The 16,827-nt window shown below is 47.3% G+C and overlaps 1 protein-coding gene across 1 annotated transcript in view; it reads left to right on the top strand.

Annotated features, from left to right (window-relative positions):
• Positions 1 to 16,620, top strand: part of LOC130191138 (cullin-9) — a 42,467-nt gene extending 25,847 nt beyond the window's left edge. Inside the window, 13 exon segments of the mRNA XM_056410802.1 lie at positions 1 to 118; positions 4,135 to 4,252; positions 4,930 to 5,172; positions 5,252 to 5,392; positions 5,463 to 5,627; positions 8,471 to 8,634; positions 8,709 to 8,802; positions 9,029 to 9,103; positions 13,357 to 13,467; positions 13,552 to 13,669; positions 13,747 to 13,880; positions 14,066 to 14,157; positions 15,799 to 16,620. The exon segment at positions 1 to 118 is cut by the window's left edge and continues 112 nt beyond it. Coding sequence (XP_056266777.1) covers positions 1 to 118; positions 4,135 to 4,252; positions 4,930 to 5,172; positions 5,252 to 5,392; positions 5,463 to 5,627; positions 8,471 to 8,634; positions 8,709 to 8,802; positions 9,029 to 9,103; positions 13,357 to 13,467; positions 13,552 to 13,669; positions 13,747 to 13,880; positions 14,066 to 14,157; positions 15,799 to 15,967 — 1,742 coding nt within the window. The 3' untranslated portion in view covers positions 15,968 to 16,620.
• Positions 16,621 to 16,827: the final 207 nt, after the last annotated feature.

Raw genomic sequence — 16,827 nt, 5'->3', positions numbered from 1 at the left:
GCGAGGACAACCCGCACGTCCTGGAGTTCCTGCCCGAGGACCCGGCCACGCCGCAGAAGGGCCACGCCCACTTCTCCTTCAGCGAGGACGGGAAGGACGCCGCAGAGGACCACATCAGGTGTGACCTCTGACCTCTGAGACTCCGTTGTTGTTGTTGTTGCGCCGGCCCTTTAAGAGGCCTCCGGCTCTCTGTGGTGCCGACGTTCTTTACTTGGTACCAAACGCATCGTTTCAGGAAGTGAGTTCAGTTGTTGTTGCTGAACTATTATTATTATTATTAATATATTATTATCATTATTGTTATTATTATCATTATTATTATTATTATTAATTTACAAGTATCAATATTATTATTAATTTATTATTATAATATTATTATCATCATTATTATCATTAGTATTATTATCATTATTATATTATTATTATCATTAGTATTATTATCATTATTATTATCATTCGTATTATTATTATTATTATCGTAAGTATTATTATCATTAGTATTATTTATTATTATCATTATATTATTATTATCATTATATTATTATCATTATATTGTTATTATCATTAGTATTATTAGCATTATTATATTATTATTATCATCATTATATTATTATTATCATTATATTATTATTATTATCATTTGTATCATTATATTATTATCATTATTTTATTATTATCATTAGTATTATCATTATTATCATTATATTATTATTATCATTATATTATTATTATCATTATATTATTATTATTATTTTATTATTATCATTTGTATCATTATATTATTATCATTATTATCATTATTTTATTATTATCATTAGTATTATCATTATATTATATTATCATTATTATCATTATATTATTATTATCATTATATTATTATTATTATTTTATTATTATCATTTGTATCATTATATTATTATCATTATTATCATTATTTTATTATTATCATTATATTATATTATCATTATTATCATTATATTATTATTATCACCAGGCTCGTCCTGCAGACATAATGTAAAATGTCAGATTTTCTACGAAAAGAAAATAAAGTAAATATTTAAACTTTGCTTGTTGTCTTTGGACTTTGTAATAATTCGGATCATAATAATTTATTCATTTACATTTTCGTAAAGTATAAATGTATATTTCAACCAAATAAACGTTTAAATATAAACTAAACAAGTCAAATATCCAGAAGTATTTGTCATGTGACATTCTGAACATATTGCGTAACCCCAGTGAGGGATGTCTTCATATCGAATGGGGCACAGTGGTGCGTTCAGGGTCCCCTGTTGACACGTTTCATGTCCTTCCTCAAGCTTCCTCCCCCGGTGGGTCACTTCCTGTTCCTGCGGCTTCAGTGTGATGTCATATCCTGTCCCCCTCATGATGTGTGATGTCATATCCTGTCCCCCTCCTGCTGTGTGATGTCATATCCTGTCCCTCTCATGATGTGTGATGTCATATCCTGTCCCCCTCCTGCTGTGTGATGTCATATCCTGTCCCCCTCCTGATGTGTGATGTCATATCCTGTCCCCCTCCTGATGTGTGATGTCATATCCTGTCCCCCTCATGATGTGTGATGTCATATCCTGTCCCCCTCCTGATGTGTGATTCAAGAGATTCAAGATGTTTTATTTGTCACATACACACACAGGGTGTGCAGTGAAATGAAAGTGGCAATGCTCAGCAGGAATGTGCAAGGGCAACAAGTACACACTATTTACAATAAAAAACACAATATTTACAGTAAGTGTGTGTGTGTGTGTGTGTGTGTGCCTAAGAGGGGCAGTTGTGTGGGTCTATGTGGGGGTCCTGGTGAGGTCGGAGTTCACAGTCCTGATGGCCTGAGGAAAGAAACTCCGACCTCAGTCTCTCTGTTCTTGCAGCGTGACTACGGAGGCGCCTGCCTGACCGCAGCAGCTGAAACAGTCTGTTGTTGGGGTGGTGAGGATCCTTCATGATCCTGCCGGCTCTGGTTCTGCACCTCCTGGTGTACAAGTCCTGCAGGGTGGGCAGTGTAGTTCCAATAGTGCGCTCAGCCGAACGCACTACTCTCTGCAGAGCCTTCCTGTCCTGAGCGGAGCAGTTGCCAAACCAGGCTGTGATGCTTCCTGTCAGGACGCTCTCTACAGCTCCAGAGTAGAAGGACTGAAGGATCCTCTGGGAAACTTTAAATTTCCTCAGCTGCCTGAGGTGGTAGAGGCGCTGCCTTGCCTTTCTCACCAGAGTGTCTGTGTTCGTTGACCATGTCAGATCCTCGGTGATGTGTCATATCCTGTCCCCCTCCTGATGTGTGATGTCATATCCTGTCCCCCTCCTGATGTGTGATGTCATATCCTGTCCCCCTCCTGATGTGTGATGTCATATCCTGTCCCCCTCCTGCTGTGTGATGTCATATCCTGTCCCCCTCCTGCTGTGTGATGTCATATCCTGTCCCCCTCCTGCTGTGTGATGTCATATCCTGTCTCTCTCATGATGTGTGATGTCATATCCTGTCCCTCTCATGCTGTGTGATGTCATATCCTGTCCCCCTCCTGATGTGTGATGTCATATCCTGTCCCTCTCATGCTGTGTGATGTCATATCCTGTCCCCCTCCTGATGTGTGATGTCATATCCTGTCCCTCTCATGCTGTGTGATGTCATATCCTGTCCCCCTCATGATGTGTGATGTCATATCCTGTCTCTCTCATGATGTGTGATGTCATATCCTGTCCCTCTCATGCTGTGTGATGTCATATCCTGTCCCCCTCCTGATGTGTGATGTCATATCCTGTCCCTCTCATGCTGTGTGATGTCATATCCTGTCCCCCTCCTGCTGTGTGATGTCATATCCTGTCCCCCTCCTGATGTGTGATGTCATATCCTGTCCCCCTCCTGCTGTGTGATGTCATATCCTGTCCCCCTCCTGCTGTGTGATGTCATATCCTGTCTCTCTCCTGCTGTGTGATGTCATATCCTGTCCCCCTCCTGCTGTGTGATGTCATATCCTGTCTCTCTCATGCTGTGTGATGTCATATCCTGTCCCCCTCCTGCTGTGTGATGTCATATCCTGTCTCTCTCATGCTGTGTGATGTCATATCCTGTCCCCCTCCTGCTGTGTGATGTCATATCCTGTCCCTCTCATGATGTGTGATGTCATATCCTGTCCCCCTCCTGCTGTGTGATGTCATATCCTGTCCCTCTCATGCTGTGTGATGTCATATCCTGTCCCTCTCCTGCTGTGTGATGTCATATCCTGTCCCCCTCCTGCTGTGTGATGTCATATACTGTCCCTCTCATACTGTGTGATGTCATATCCTGTCCCCCTCATGATGTGTGATGTCATATCCTGTCCCTCTCATGCTGTGTCATGTCATATCCTGTCTCTCTCATGATGTGTGATGTCATATCCTGTCCCTCTCATGCTGTGTCATGTCATATCCTGTCCCTCTCATGCTGTGTGATGTCATATCCTGTCCCCCTCCTGCTGTGTGATGTCATATCCTGTCCCCCTCCTGCTGTGTGATGTCATATCCTGTCTCTCTCATGATGTGTGATGTCATATCCTGTCTCTCTCATGATGTGTGATCTCATATCCTGTCCCCCTCCTGCTGTGTGATGTCATATCCTGTCCCTCTCTTGCTGTGTGATGTCATATCCTGTCCCCCTCCTGCTGTGTGATGTCATATCCTGTCCCCCTCTTGCTGTGTGATGTCATATCCTGTCTCTCTCATGATGTGTGATGTCATATCCTGTCTCTCTCATGATGTGTGATGTCATATCCTGTCCCTCTCCTGCTGTGTGATGTCATATCCTGTCCCTCTCATGCTGTGTGATGTCATATCCTGTCTCTCTCCTGCTGTGTGATGTCATATCCTGTCCCTCTCCTGCTGTGTGATGTCATATCCTGTCCCTCTCATGCTGTGTGATGTCATATCCTGTCTCTCTCATGCTGTGTGATGTCATATCCTGTCCCCCTCCTGCTGTGTGATGTCATATCCTGTCCCCCTCCTGCTGTGTGATGTCATATCCTGTCCCCCTCATGATGTGTGATGTCATATCCTGTCTCTCTCATGCTGTGTGATGTCATATCCTGTCCCCCTCATGCTGTGTGATGTCATATCCTGTCCCTCTCATGCTGTGTGTTGCAGTGGGCGGTTGTCTCCTCGCCGGTTGGAAGACGGCGTTCTGGACGCGCTGCTCTTCTCGATGGGTCGGACCATGACGCAGGAGGAAGTCCGTCAGCTGATGCAGAGGACGGTCCAACAGGTCTGTTGTCTCAATAGAGTTGTGTTTGAATCAATGTCTGAGAGACCAGAGACTCTAAACAACCTCAAAGAGACTCAAAACAACCTCAAAGAGACTCAAAACAACCTCAAAGAGACTCAAAACAACCCCAAAGAGACTCAACAACCGCAAAGAGACTCAAAACAACCTCAAAGAGACTCAACAACCTCAGAGACTCAAAACAACCCCAAAGAGACTCAACAACCGCAAAGAGACTCAAAACAACCTCAGAGACTCAACAACCTCAAAGAGACTCAAAACAACCTCAAAGAGACTCAACAACCTCAGAGACTCAAAACAACCCCAAAGAGACTCAACAACCGCAAAGAGACTCAAAACAACCTCAGAGACTCAACAACCCCAAAGAGACTCAACAACCGCAAAGAGACTCAAAACAACCTCAGAGACTCAACAACCTCAAAGAGACTCAAAACAACCTCAAAGAGACTCAACAACCACAAAGAGACTCAACAACCACAAAGAGACTCAACAACCACCTCAAAGACTCAAAACCACCTCAAAGAGACTCAAAACCACCTCAAAGACTCAAAACCACACCTTCGGGCTGCAGCCCAAACACACTCCACGGTGTGTTTGGGCTGCAGCCCCAAGGTGAAGCCGTCCTCAGGTGTTGAGCTGCGGTCCTCTCGGTCTCTCAGGTATCGGGGACTCTGAGTCTGGACCCGGACCGGGCCGAGCACCTGCTGGTCCACTGCCGCTGGAACGTGGAGCTGCTGGTCCAGCGCTACAGCGACGAGCCCGAGGCCCTCGCCGTCGCCGCAGGACTGGAGAGCCGGAACCCTCAGCCGAGCTCCGCCTCCACCTGCCCGGTCTGCCTGGGGCCCCGCCCCCCTCTGACAGAGCCCGCCCCCTCACTCAGCTGCATGCACTACTGCTGCAGGGTGGGACACACACGCACACACACACACACACACACACAGCCTGACCTGCACAGCCTGACCTGCTCTCTGATTGGCCCAGGCGTGCTGGCAGGAGTACCTGACGGCGCGGATCGAGCAGAACCTGGTCACGACGTGTCACTGTCCAATCACAGACTGCCGCGCTCAGCCCACCTCCAGCTTCTTCCTCCGCGTCCTCACGGACGAGGACACCGTCGCCAAGGTAACCCTCGTCACGCCGCCGTCTGTCGCCCGACCCGCCGGCGGCCCGCTAACCGCTCCGTGCCCCGCAGTACGAGAGTGCCTTGCTCAGAGGCTTCGTGGAGAGCTGCTCCAACCTGACGTGGTGCACCAACCCCCAGGGCTGCGGCCGCATCCTGTGTCAGGAGAGCACGCGCAGCACGGCCAGCTGCGCCTCCTGCAGCTGGGCCTCCTGCTTCAGCTGCAGCTTCCCCGAGGTCAGAGGTCACACACACACACACACAGGGAACGAGCCGCGAAGGGGGGTGGAGGTGGAGCTCCCTCAGCCTTCCTGCTGGGCGTGGCCCTGGAGGTCTCAGACACACGGGGTCTTCACTCAGCGGGGGCCCCCCCCCCAGGAGGACCCCCCCCCCGACGCTCCGTGAGCTGAGCTCGGCTCTCAGACTCGTTGAGGACTCACCGCCCCTCTGGACCACCACGGCTCCACCGGCCGTGGTGGTCCAGGAGGTGGAGCCGTGGTGACGTACGCCCGGTCCAAGACAACCGGTACTGACCCGGTGTCTCTGTACTGACCCGGTGTCTCTGTACTGACCCGGTGTCTCTGTACTGACCCTGTGTCTCTGTACTGACCCGGTGTCTCTGGTACTGACCCGGTGTCTCTGTACTGACCCGGTGTCTCTGGTACTGACCCGGTGTCTCTGTACTGACCCTGTGTCTCTGGTACTGACCCGGTGTCTCTGTAATGACCCTGTGTCTCTGGTACTGACCCGGTGTCTCTGTAATGACCCTGTGTCTCTGGTACTGACCCTGTGTCTCTGGTACTGACCCGGTGTCTCTGTACTGACCCGGTGTCTCTGTACTGACCCTGTGTCTCTGGTACTGACCCGGTGTCTCTGTACTGACCCGGTGTCTCTGTACTGACCCGGTGTCTCTGGTACTGACCCGGTGTCTCTGTACTGACCCTTTGTCTCTGGTACTGACCCGGTGTCTCTGGTACTGACCCGGTGTCTCTGTACTGACCCGGTGTCTCTGTAATGACCCTGTGTCTCTGTACTGACCCGGTGTCTCTGTACTGACCCGGTGTCTCTGTACTGACCCGGTGTCTCTGTAATGACCCGGTGTCTCTGTAATGACCCGGTGTCTCTGGTACTGACCCGGTGTCTCTGGTACTGACCCAGTGTCTCTGTAATGACCCTGTGTCTCTGTACTGACCCGGTGTCTCTGTACTGACCCGGTGTCTCTGTACTGACCCGGTGTCTCTGTAATGACCCGGTGTCTCTGTAATGACCCGGTGTCTCTGGTACTGACCCAGTGTCTCTGTAATGACCCTGTGTCTCTGTACTGACCCGGTGTCTCTGTACTGACCCGGTGTCTCTGTACTGACCCGGTGTCTCTGTAATGACCCGGTGTCTCTGTAATGACCCGGTGTCTCTGGTACTGACCCGGTGTCTCTGGTACTGACCCAGTGTCTCTGTACTGACCCGGTGTCTCTGTACTGACCCGGTGTCTCTGTACTGACCCGGTGTCTCTGGTACTGACCCGGTGTCTCTGTACTGACCCGGTGTCTCTGGTACTGACCCGGTGTCTCTGGTACTGACCCGGTGTCTCTGGTACTGACCCGGTGTCTCTGGTACTGACCCGGTGTCTCTGTACTGACCCGGTGTCTCTGTACTGACCCGGTGTCTCTGTAATGACCCTGTGTCTCTGGTACTGACCCGGTGTCTCTGTACTGACCCGGTGTCTCTGTAATGACCCTGTGTCTCTGTACTGACCCGGTGTCTCTGTACTGACCCGGTGTCTCTGGTACTGACCCGGTGTCTCTGTACTGACCCGGTGTCTCTGTAATGACCCTGTGTCTCTGGTACTGACCCTGTGTCTCTGGTACTGACCCGGTGTCTCTGTACTGACCCGGTGTCTCTGTACTGACCCGGTGTCTCTGTACTGACCCTGTGTCTCTGTACTGACCCGGTGTCTCTGGTACTGACCCGGTGTCTCTGGTACTGACCCGGTGTCTCTGGTACTGACCCGGTGTCTCTGTACTGACCCTGTGTCTCTGTACTGACCCGGTGTCTCGGTACTGACCCTGTGTCTCTGTACTGACCCGGTGTCTCTGTACTGACCCGGTGTCTCTGTACTGACCCGGTGTCTCTGAACCGGTCTCACTGACCGGTGTCTCTGTACTGACCCGGTGTCTCTGGTACTGACCCGGTGTCTCTGTAATGACCCGGTGTCTCTGTAATGACCCGGTGTCTCTGGTACTGACCCTGTGTCTCTGTACTGACCCTGTGTCTCTGGTACTGACCTCGTAATGACCCGTGTCTTACTGACCCGGTGTCTCTGTACTGACCCACTGACTGTCTCCCTGTGTCTCTGGTACTGACCCGGTGTCTCTGTACTGACCCGGTGTCTCTGTACTGACCCGGTGTCTCTGTAATGACCCTGTGTCTCTGTACTGACCCGGTGTCTCTGTACTGACCCGGTGTCTCTGGTACTGACCCGGTGTCTCTGTACTGACCCTGTGTCTCTGTACTGACCCTGTGTCTCTGGTACTGACCCGGTGTCTCTGGTACTGACCCGGTGTCTCTGTACTGACCCTGTGTCTCTGTACTGACCCTGTGTCTCTGTACTGACCCGGTGTCTCGGTACTGACCCGGTGTCTCTGTACTGACCCGGTGTCTCCGGTACTGACCCGGTGTCTCTGTACTGACCCGGTGTCTCCGGTAATGACATCATGGTCTTATGATGTCATCCCCCTCGGTGTCTCACTCCACGCTGGACCTTTGACCTTTGACCCGTGAACCGGTCTCATCCCTTTGTCCTGCCCCTAACCCTCGTGTGGATTCTATAAACCGTACTTCTGCTTCTGTCTGTTAAGACTCATTTATTTTCTGAAAATGGTTCCCAATTTGTTTCTTTAATTATTATTTCTCTGTGTTAATTCAACTATTTCTTACAATATATACACACACACACACACATACATAAACACACACACACGCATACATAAACACACACACACACACACACATACATAAACACACACACATAAACACACACACACATACATAAACACACACACACATAAACACTCCCCCCCCAGGCCCACGTGCCGGCCAGCTGCAGCCACATGTCCCAGTGGCTGGACGACGGCGGCTTCTATGAGGGCATGAGCACGGAGGCCCAGAGCAAACACCTCGCCAAGCTCATCGCCAAGAGCTGCCCGAGCTGCCGGGCGCCCATCGAGAGGAACGAGGGCTGCCTGCAGTACGTAGGGGGGGGGGGGGGGGGGGGGGGTGAGGATGAATATGAGGATGATGAAGGTCTGTCCCTCTGTCCAGTATGACCTGTGCCAAGTGTAACCACGGCTTCTGCTGGCGCTGTCTGAAACCATGGAAACCAACTCACAAAGACTACTACAACTGCTCCGCCATGGTAGGTCAGCTGGCACCGCCCCTCCCCCGACAGGCCATAATACGACCACCGCCCCTCCCCCGACAGACCATAATACGACCACCGCCCCTCCCCCGACAGACCATAATACGACCACCGCCCCTCCCCCGACAGACCATAATACGACCACCGCCCCTCCCCCGACAGACCATAATACGACCACCGCCCCTCCCCCGACAGACCATAATAACCTCTCACCTCGCTCCAGGTGAGTAAAGCTGCTCGGCAGGAGAAGAAGTTCCAGGATTATAACGAGCGCTGCACCTTCCACCACCAGGCCAAGGTAGGACTGTGTGGAGAGAGCGATATATACATATTATATACACATATATGTATGTATATATATATACATATATATACATATATACACATATACACATATATATATATATACACATATATACACATATATAGGGATGGGTATCGTTAGGATTTTATCGATACCGATACCGGTATTGCTTATCGGTATCGGTATTTTTCGATACTCTTATCGATACTTTTCAATAATTTGGTGCTCAAAATTATAGACATGAATACAAGATGTGAAGATTAAACAGTTATTTTATTGATATTGTCTTGCAGAAGTAACTGTATAACTTACATTAGCTTCTCAGAAGCAGACAAAAATAAATATAATAACTTAAAGGGGCCTGGCTCTCCCTATCATGCTTTTTGGAGTTTTCCCTCAAACAGAGGATGAACATTTTTTGTAACATTAATGCATGGAAACATGTCCCAGAATGAAAACTAAATACTGCACTCAACAGTTTTTGTTTAAAAAGATAAGCATGTTCACTTTCTCCGGGAGAAGCCGAGATCTCTCCTTACTGAGAGTGTTGCCGCTGTGGAGAACACTCTTTCAGAAGGCGTTGAGGAGGCTTGAACACAGAGGTAGGTGGTGGAGAGCTGAGAGAGGACAGGAAAAGTTTCCTTCTTTCTCCACCACCAGTGGACAGGGTCTTCTGATGTAGGGATGGAAGGAGGCCTCTGTAGACGGACAGCTCATTCCTGATGTTCTCGAGGATTGTTGGCGCTGTTGTTTCCTGTTGAATAAGGCTCCTCCGCAGCTCTTTATCCTCTTCAGCGAAGAGTTCCTCCAGTGCAGAGACCCTGGGTTTCTTGACAACATGAGGCTGAAATATAATATTTACCATGTAAATGTATTCAGGCTTATTGCTTTTGTTAGAACATATAGCATTGGTATTACAGAATCATGTCTTACTTACATTTTCCACCTCCTCCTCTTCATCCTCTTCATCCTCGTCCACTTCCACTTCCTGAGCCTCCACTGGCACTGCATCCTCCTCTCCTAACATCTGAGAGGGATATCAACATATTAATGTTGCTATGCACATTATTGCAATACAAATAAAAATACACTGTAGTAAACATTGCAAACTTTTTCTTAAATATGTAATTTTGATAAATACTTACTTCCCTCAATGCTGCTGCCTTCAGTCGTTCCCAAACTTCATCAGAAGAACTCAGCTTTCCCTTGAATCTTGGATCCATAAGAGTGGCCTCCTCCAGAAAGGCCATTATGTCATGATCCTGTACACAAGAAAATAATAACACTTCACATAACACTTCACAGTGAGGGAGGGAGGGTATATATCGTTACTCATTATTAGGGAAAGATATGCAGCTGTACCTGGTAACGTTTGGAGAGGTCACCCCAGACCTTTTCTTTTACCGTACACAAATGTGGAATCCTCTTTGACAGTTAAGTGGGTCTTCAGTTTTTGCAGAATGGGAATTATCTGGCCACATGTAGAAGACTTGTCGCTTGACACACACAGGGTACTTGTATACAGCATGCGCATCAGACTGACAAAGTCCTCAGCCCTCCTGAAGTCTTCATCTGTGATCTCTTCAAGTCTGATATTAAATTACAAAATTATAATGTATACTGTATTGACCATTTAGTTATACAATAATTTGTTTATATCATGACATGGATTTTCTTCATCCTGACAAGAATGAACTATTTTTTTAAGACTTATTATAATAGCATTATTATGTTTGCTTAGACCATTAATTAATTCATACCTGTCTCTCTTCATGAGCTTTTGGCACGCTGGTCCAAGAATGCTGCCTGTATTGCAGGATATTGCTCCACAAATCTCTCCACCATGAGATAAAGAGAATTCCAGCGGTTTTGACATCAAGGACCACAGAATGGTCAGGCAGGCCTGAAATATATAAATGATGACCAATTAAAATGTATTTATTCCTCCTGTCCTGTCTGAATTACACTGAAACAATGAGGCAAAGTTTCTTACCCAGGAGACGCTGCTTCTCTTTGAAAATGGTCTTAATCATTGAGGATCTTTTGATCCAAACGATCACATCGGATCCTTGCTGACCACTTGGAGATAGCTTGCACATTGTAAACCTTTTGTGCCCCTAGGTTTAGAGAATGCGCAAAGCATCCAAGCTTTTTTGTTTGTAGCTGTCGTACAGCCACATCCATATTTAGAGCGTTGTCGACAGTTACGGCGACGACCTTCTGTCTCACCCCAAATTCAGCCAGGACTTCATCTATTTGTTCAGCAACAACAGGCCCACTCTGAGACTCATATACTGCCTGTGTCTTAAGGACTTTCTGCTTCAACTGGCCTTGGTTAATGTAGTGGAGCGTGACCGTTATGTAGTGGTCCTGTGTAATACTGGTCCACCCATCACTTGTAATGGCAACTTTTTCCACACTGGCAAGCTCTGCCCTCAGGTTCTCTTTTTCGATGTTATACCAAGCAGGTATGAGTGTGTTGGACAGAGTGTCTCTGGAAGGGGGGTGGTAATTAGGGTTAAGGGCTGTGGTCATCTCCCTACAGTTGGAAAAATAGCAACAAGCATACATATTTAATTATATACATGTATATTGTAATTTATTACATCAGTTAAACTGAATAACTTACTACACTCTGTAAATAATATGTTACATCTTTGCACTTCTGTTTATATGCTACCTGCCATACTCTATGCTGTAGATTTTTCAGAACATCCAATTTAAGAAGTAACATAGAGTGCAAGAATGCTCACAACGTCGTAGTCTGCTTATATTCAACACAGAAGAAAACGTTGGGCAAGTCAAAACTAGGGCTAACTTACCTAACAATTAGATAGCGATTTATGCTAAGCCAGCTACCGGCTACCAAACGTACCTAAACCAACTGGACTCCACTGTACTGAAGGGCTGCATATCCTTCACAATATACTTTGCGATAGCCCTATGACATGTTGCTTTCTGATCCTGTGTCATTGTCCCTCGTTTAGCTATAGAGAATGGAGAGGCCACCGCTGTCTGACTTCTCCTAACATTCTCCTGTGTGGATGCTGTCGCTGTTGCTGCTGCTTGACTGACGTTGTCTATGGGATTATTTGGGGACATACATTAGAAGTTGCTTGATGGCTCCGAGTTAATAATTGTAGAGTTAAAAACAAATGTTACCTTCACGTGTCGAAGTCGAGGCAGCCGTCCCGCAACTCGCACCAGGTTGCACTGAGGAGGAAGACGTTGTTGTTGTGCTAATGCTAGCACTATTAGCACTAGCATTACTAGCAGCCACAGTGTTTACTAGGCTGTCAAATATGCTGCACCGTTTGAGATTCAACGAGTGTCTCGTTTGCAAATGCTTCATCAAGTTGCTTGTGTTACCCCCTTTACAAGCAACGACTTGAGTACAAAGATTGCACTTTGCACTATCGCCACTCAATTTTTGAAAGTGCACCCAGACCTTTGATCGCTTCGCTCTGTCCGCCATGACTGCGGGAGTCTCACAGTCACAACACAAATCACAACAATGATAAGAGCGCGCCGCTGGCCAATCAGAGGGGTCTCAAACCGGGATGAGGGTCACGTAATATACCGATAGCAGCACCGTATGTCCAGCGGCTTAACGGTAAACCGATACCGTCAAATCAGGTACCGGTATTGACTTAGTACCGGTTCTCGGTACCCATCCCTACACATATATGTATATATACACATATATGTATGTATATACATATATACACATATATATACATATATACACATATATGTATATATGTATATATATATCTACATATATAAATGTATATGTATACGTTAGCCGGCTAGCAGTACAGGGATCAGAATAGACCACTTTGTGGTCCTGAAGAGGTCTCAGGGATCAGAAGAGACCACTATGTGGTCCTGAAGAGATCTCAGGGATCAGAAGAGACCACTATGTGGTCCTGAAGAGGTCTCAGGGATCAGAAGAGACCACTATGTGGTCCTGAAGAGATCTCAGGGATCAGAAGAGACCACTATGTGGTCCTGAAGAGATCTCAGGGATCAGAAGAGACCACTATGTGGTCCTGAAGAGGTCTCAGGGATCAGAAGAGACCACTATGTGGTCCTGAAGAGGTCTCATGGATCAGAAGAGACCACTATGTGGCCCTGCAGGTCTCATGGATCAGAAGAGACCACTATGTGGCCCTGCAGGTCTCATGGATCAGAAGAGACCACTATGTGGTCCTGAAGAGGTCTCATGGATCCGGTCTCTGTTGCAGGACTTTGCGGTCCAGCTGGAGGCCACGGTATCATCCATAAATGAAGCTCTGCAGATGAAGCCGTTGACCTTCGTCATCGACGCCTGTCGAGTCCTCGCTCAGGCCCGCAAGGTAAGGCCACCTTCATCCTCTTCTTCATCATCGACCGGTCCTCCTGCTGACGCGGGGTGGTTGTGCCCTCATCGCTGCCTGCAGGTGCTGGCCTACTCGTGCGTCTACAGCTACTACAACCAGGAGACGGAGAAGATGGAGGTGATGGAGCAGCAGACGGAGGCTCTGGACCTGCACACCAACGCCCTGCAGATCCTGCTGGGTGAGACCCTCTACCCTGAAGGTTCTGGTCTTCAGACCGGGCCCCCTGGTGCTGACTGGTCCTGTCCGTGTCCTCAGAGGAGACCCTGCTGCGGTGCAGCGACCTGGCCTCCTGCGTCCGCCTGCTGAAACCAGAACACCTGAACACGGGCCTGGAGCTGACCCGCCGCATCCAGGAGCGCCTGCTGGCCATCCTGCAGCACTCCACCCAGGTAGGCTGAGGACGGCTGGAACCAGTCTCAAGAAGGGCTGGAACCAGTTTGGAACCAGTATGGAACCAGTCGAAGTCCAGCAGTAAAGTACCTCCCTGTATAGTGTAGTAGTTGTGTTGTCACAGACCACCAGGGGGGTCTCCAGTCCAGACCAGTTCACTTCCAGTTGTCTGTTTCTGCTCCAGGACTTCAGGGTGGGTTACCAGTCCAAGAGCAGCCAGGAACAAGGATCCACTCAGACCTCCAACCTGGCCACCAACACGGAGGCCAACAAAGTGTGAGTACCACAACAGAACCTGGAACCAGGTCTAGAGAAGGTCTTTAGAGTCTAGAGAAGATGAAGGTCTTTAGAGTCTAGAGAAGGTCTTTAGAGTCTAGAGAAGATGAAGGTCTTTGGAGTCTAGAGGAGGTGAAGGTCTTTAGAGTCTAGAGGAGGTCTTTAGAGTCTAGAGAAGGTCTTTAGAGTCTAGAGAAGATGAAGGTCTTTAGAGTCTAGAGGAGATGAAGGTCTTTAGAGTCTAGAGGAGGTCTTTAGAGTCTAGAGGAGGTCTTTAGAGTCTAGAGAAGGTCTTTAGAGTCTAGAGGAGATGAAGGTCTTTAGAGTCTAGAGGAGGTCTTTAGAGTCTAGAGAAGATGAAGGTCTTTAGAGTCTAGAGAAGATGAAGGTCTTTGGAGTCTAGAGAAGATGAAGGTCTTTGGAGTCTAGAGGAGGTGGAGGTCTTTAGAGTCTAGAGGAGATGAAGGTCTTCAGAGTCTAGAGGAGGTCTTTAGAGTCTAGAGAAGGTCTTTAGAGTCTAGAGAAGATGAAGGTCTTTAGAGTCTAGAGGAGGTGAAGGTCTTTAGAGTCTAGAGAAGATGAAGGTCTTTAGAGTCTAGAGGAGGTGAAGGTCTTTAGAGTCTAGAGGAGGTCTTTAGAGTCTAGAGAAGGTCTTTCGAGTCTAGAGAAGGTCTTTCGAGTCTAGAGGAGGTCTTTAGAGTCTAGAGAAGGTCTTTAGAGTCTAGAGAAGATGAAGGTCTTTAGAGTCTAGAGGAGATGAAGGTCTTTAGAGTCTAGAGGAGATGAAGGTCTTTAGAGTCTAGAGGAGGTCTTTAGAGTCTAGAGAAGGTCTTTAGAGTCTAGAGAAGATGAAGGTCTTTAGAGTCTAGAGGAGATGAAGGTCTTTAGAGTCTAGAGGAGGTCTTTAGAGTCTAGAGAAGATGAAGGTCTTTAGAGTCTAGAGAAGATGAAGGTCTTTGGAGTCTAGAGGAGGTGGAGGTCTTTAGAGTCTAGAGGAGATGAAGGTCTTCAGAGTCTAGAGAAGGTCTTTAGAGTCTAGAGGAGGTCTTTAGAGTCTAGAGGAGGTCTTTAGAGTCTAGAGAAGATGAAGGTCTTTAGAGTCTAGAGAAGATGAAGGTCTTTAGAGTCTAGAGGAGGTCTTTAGAGTCTAGAGAAGGTCTTTAGAGTCTAGAGAAGATGAAGGTCTTTAGAGTCTAGAGGAGGTGAAGGTCTTTAGAGTCTAGAGGAGGTCTTTAGAGTCTAGAGAAGGTCTTTAGAGTCTAGAGAAGATGAAGGTCTTTAGAGTCTAGAGAAGGTCTTTAGAGTCTAGAGAAGGTCTTTAGAGTCTAGAGGAGGTCTTTAGAGTCTAGAGAAGGTCTTTAGAGTCTAGAGAAGATGAAGGTCTTTAGAATCTAGAGAAGATGAAGGTCTTTGGAGTCTAGAGGAGGTGGAGGTCTTTAGAGTCTAGAGAAGATGAAGGTCTTTGGAGTTTAGAGGAGGTGGAGGTCTTTAGAGTCTAGACAAGATGAAGGTCTTTGGAGTCTAGAGGAGGTGGAGGTCTTTAGAGTCTAGAGAAGATGAAGGTCTTTAGAGTCTAGAGGAGGTCTTTAGAGTCTAGAGGAGGTTTCTGCCGATGAAGACCACGATCCGTTGGTTTCTCAGGTCCGAGGCGTCCAGCGACTCTGAGGACAACAACTACGGCGGCGAGGATGACGACGAGGAGTACGTCCCCGAGTGGCACGAGGACTACGACGAGGATGCCGTGGACGACTTCTTCTCCGACGACGACGAGTCAGAGAACCTGGAGAGGGACTTCAGCCCCTTTGACTGAGAGGCCACGCCCCCTCCCCTGAAGCCCCGCCCACCACCGCCAACACCGCTGCTCTGTTTTCCACTTCCTGTATTCCGTCTGTTTTCATGAGATCAGAGACCTGAAGAGTTTAATATTTAAATTCTTAGTCTTTAAATTGTGAGAATAAATTATAAATATGAGTTGTATTGTTTATTAAAGCCACTTTGAACAAGGTGAGCTAAATATAGTTTAAAACCAGTTAAACCGGTTTAACCAGTTCAACAGATTGAACCAGTGTGAAATGACTTTTGGGTTCAAATAGCAGACTTTCTTCTGGACTGAGCCCGGTTCTGGATCCGGTGGCGGTCCTGGTTTTCGTTGATGATGAAGGATCTCCTGTTGTGATCAAAGGATTATTGATCCGAGTTATTGATCATCTCACGCTGGGCCTTGCTTTATTTTTACCACACAAGCTTTTTATACGTGTTTGTAGAGTCAGAGGTTTCTGAGGTCCACAGGGCCACGTGTGGGTCTGGGTCCAGACTCTGACGTGTGGGTCTGGGTCCAGACTCTGACGTGTGGGTCTGGCCCAGCTGTACCGGCTCCCTGTTTGTTGATGTTCCAGAAGGTTCTTCTGGTTTCTGTCGAGCGACTTCAGCATCAAACTAAATAAAAGCTTTTATGCTGCAGAACGACTCTTTATTTATTTATATCAAACTACTCTTGAGTTTATTTATTTATATATTTAATTATATTCATATTTAATGGCTGTTTATTTAATTATATTTATATTTAACAACTGAGTTTATTATATTAAATGTATATTTAACGAATGAATACATTTTGTTAATATTTTTATTTTTAACCATACAGAATTTATTTTATTATATTAATATTTA

The sequence above is a fragment of the Pseudoliparis swirei genome, unplaced genomic scaffold (assembly GCF_029220125.1).
Source record: "Pseudoliparis swirei isolate HS2019 ecotype Mariana Trench unplaced genomic scaffold, NWPU_hadal_v1 hadal_27, whole genome shotgun sequence".
Lineage (NCBI taxonomy): Eukaryota > Metazoa > Chordata > Actinopteri > Perciformes > Liparidae > Pseudoliparis > Pseudoliparis swirei.
This window is presented reverse-complemented; position numbering and strand designations above follow the sequence as displayed.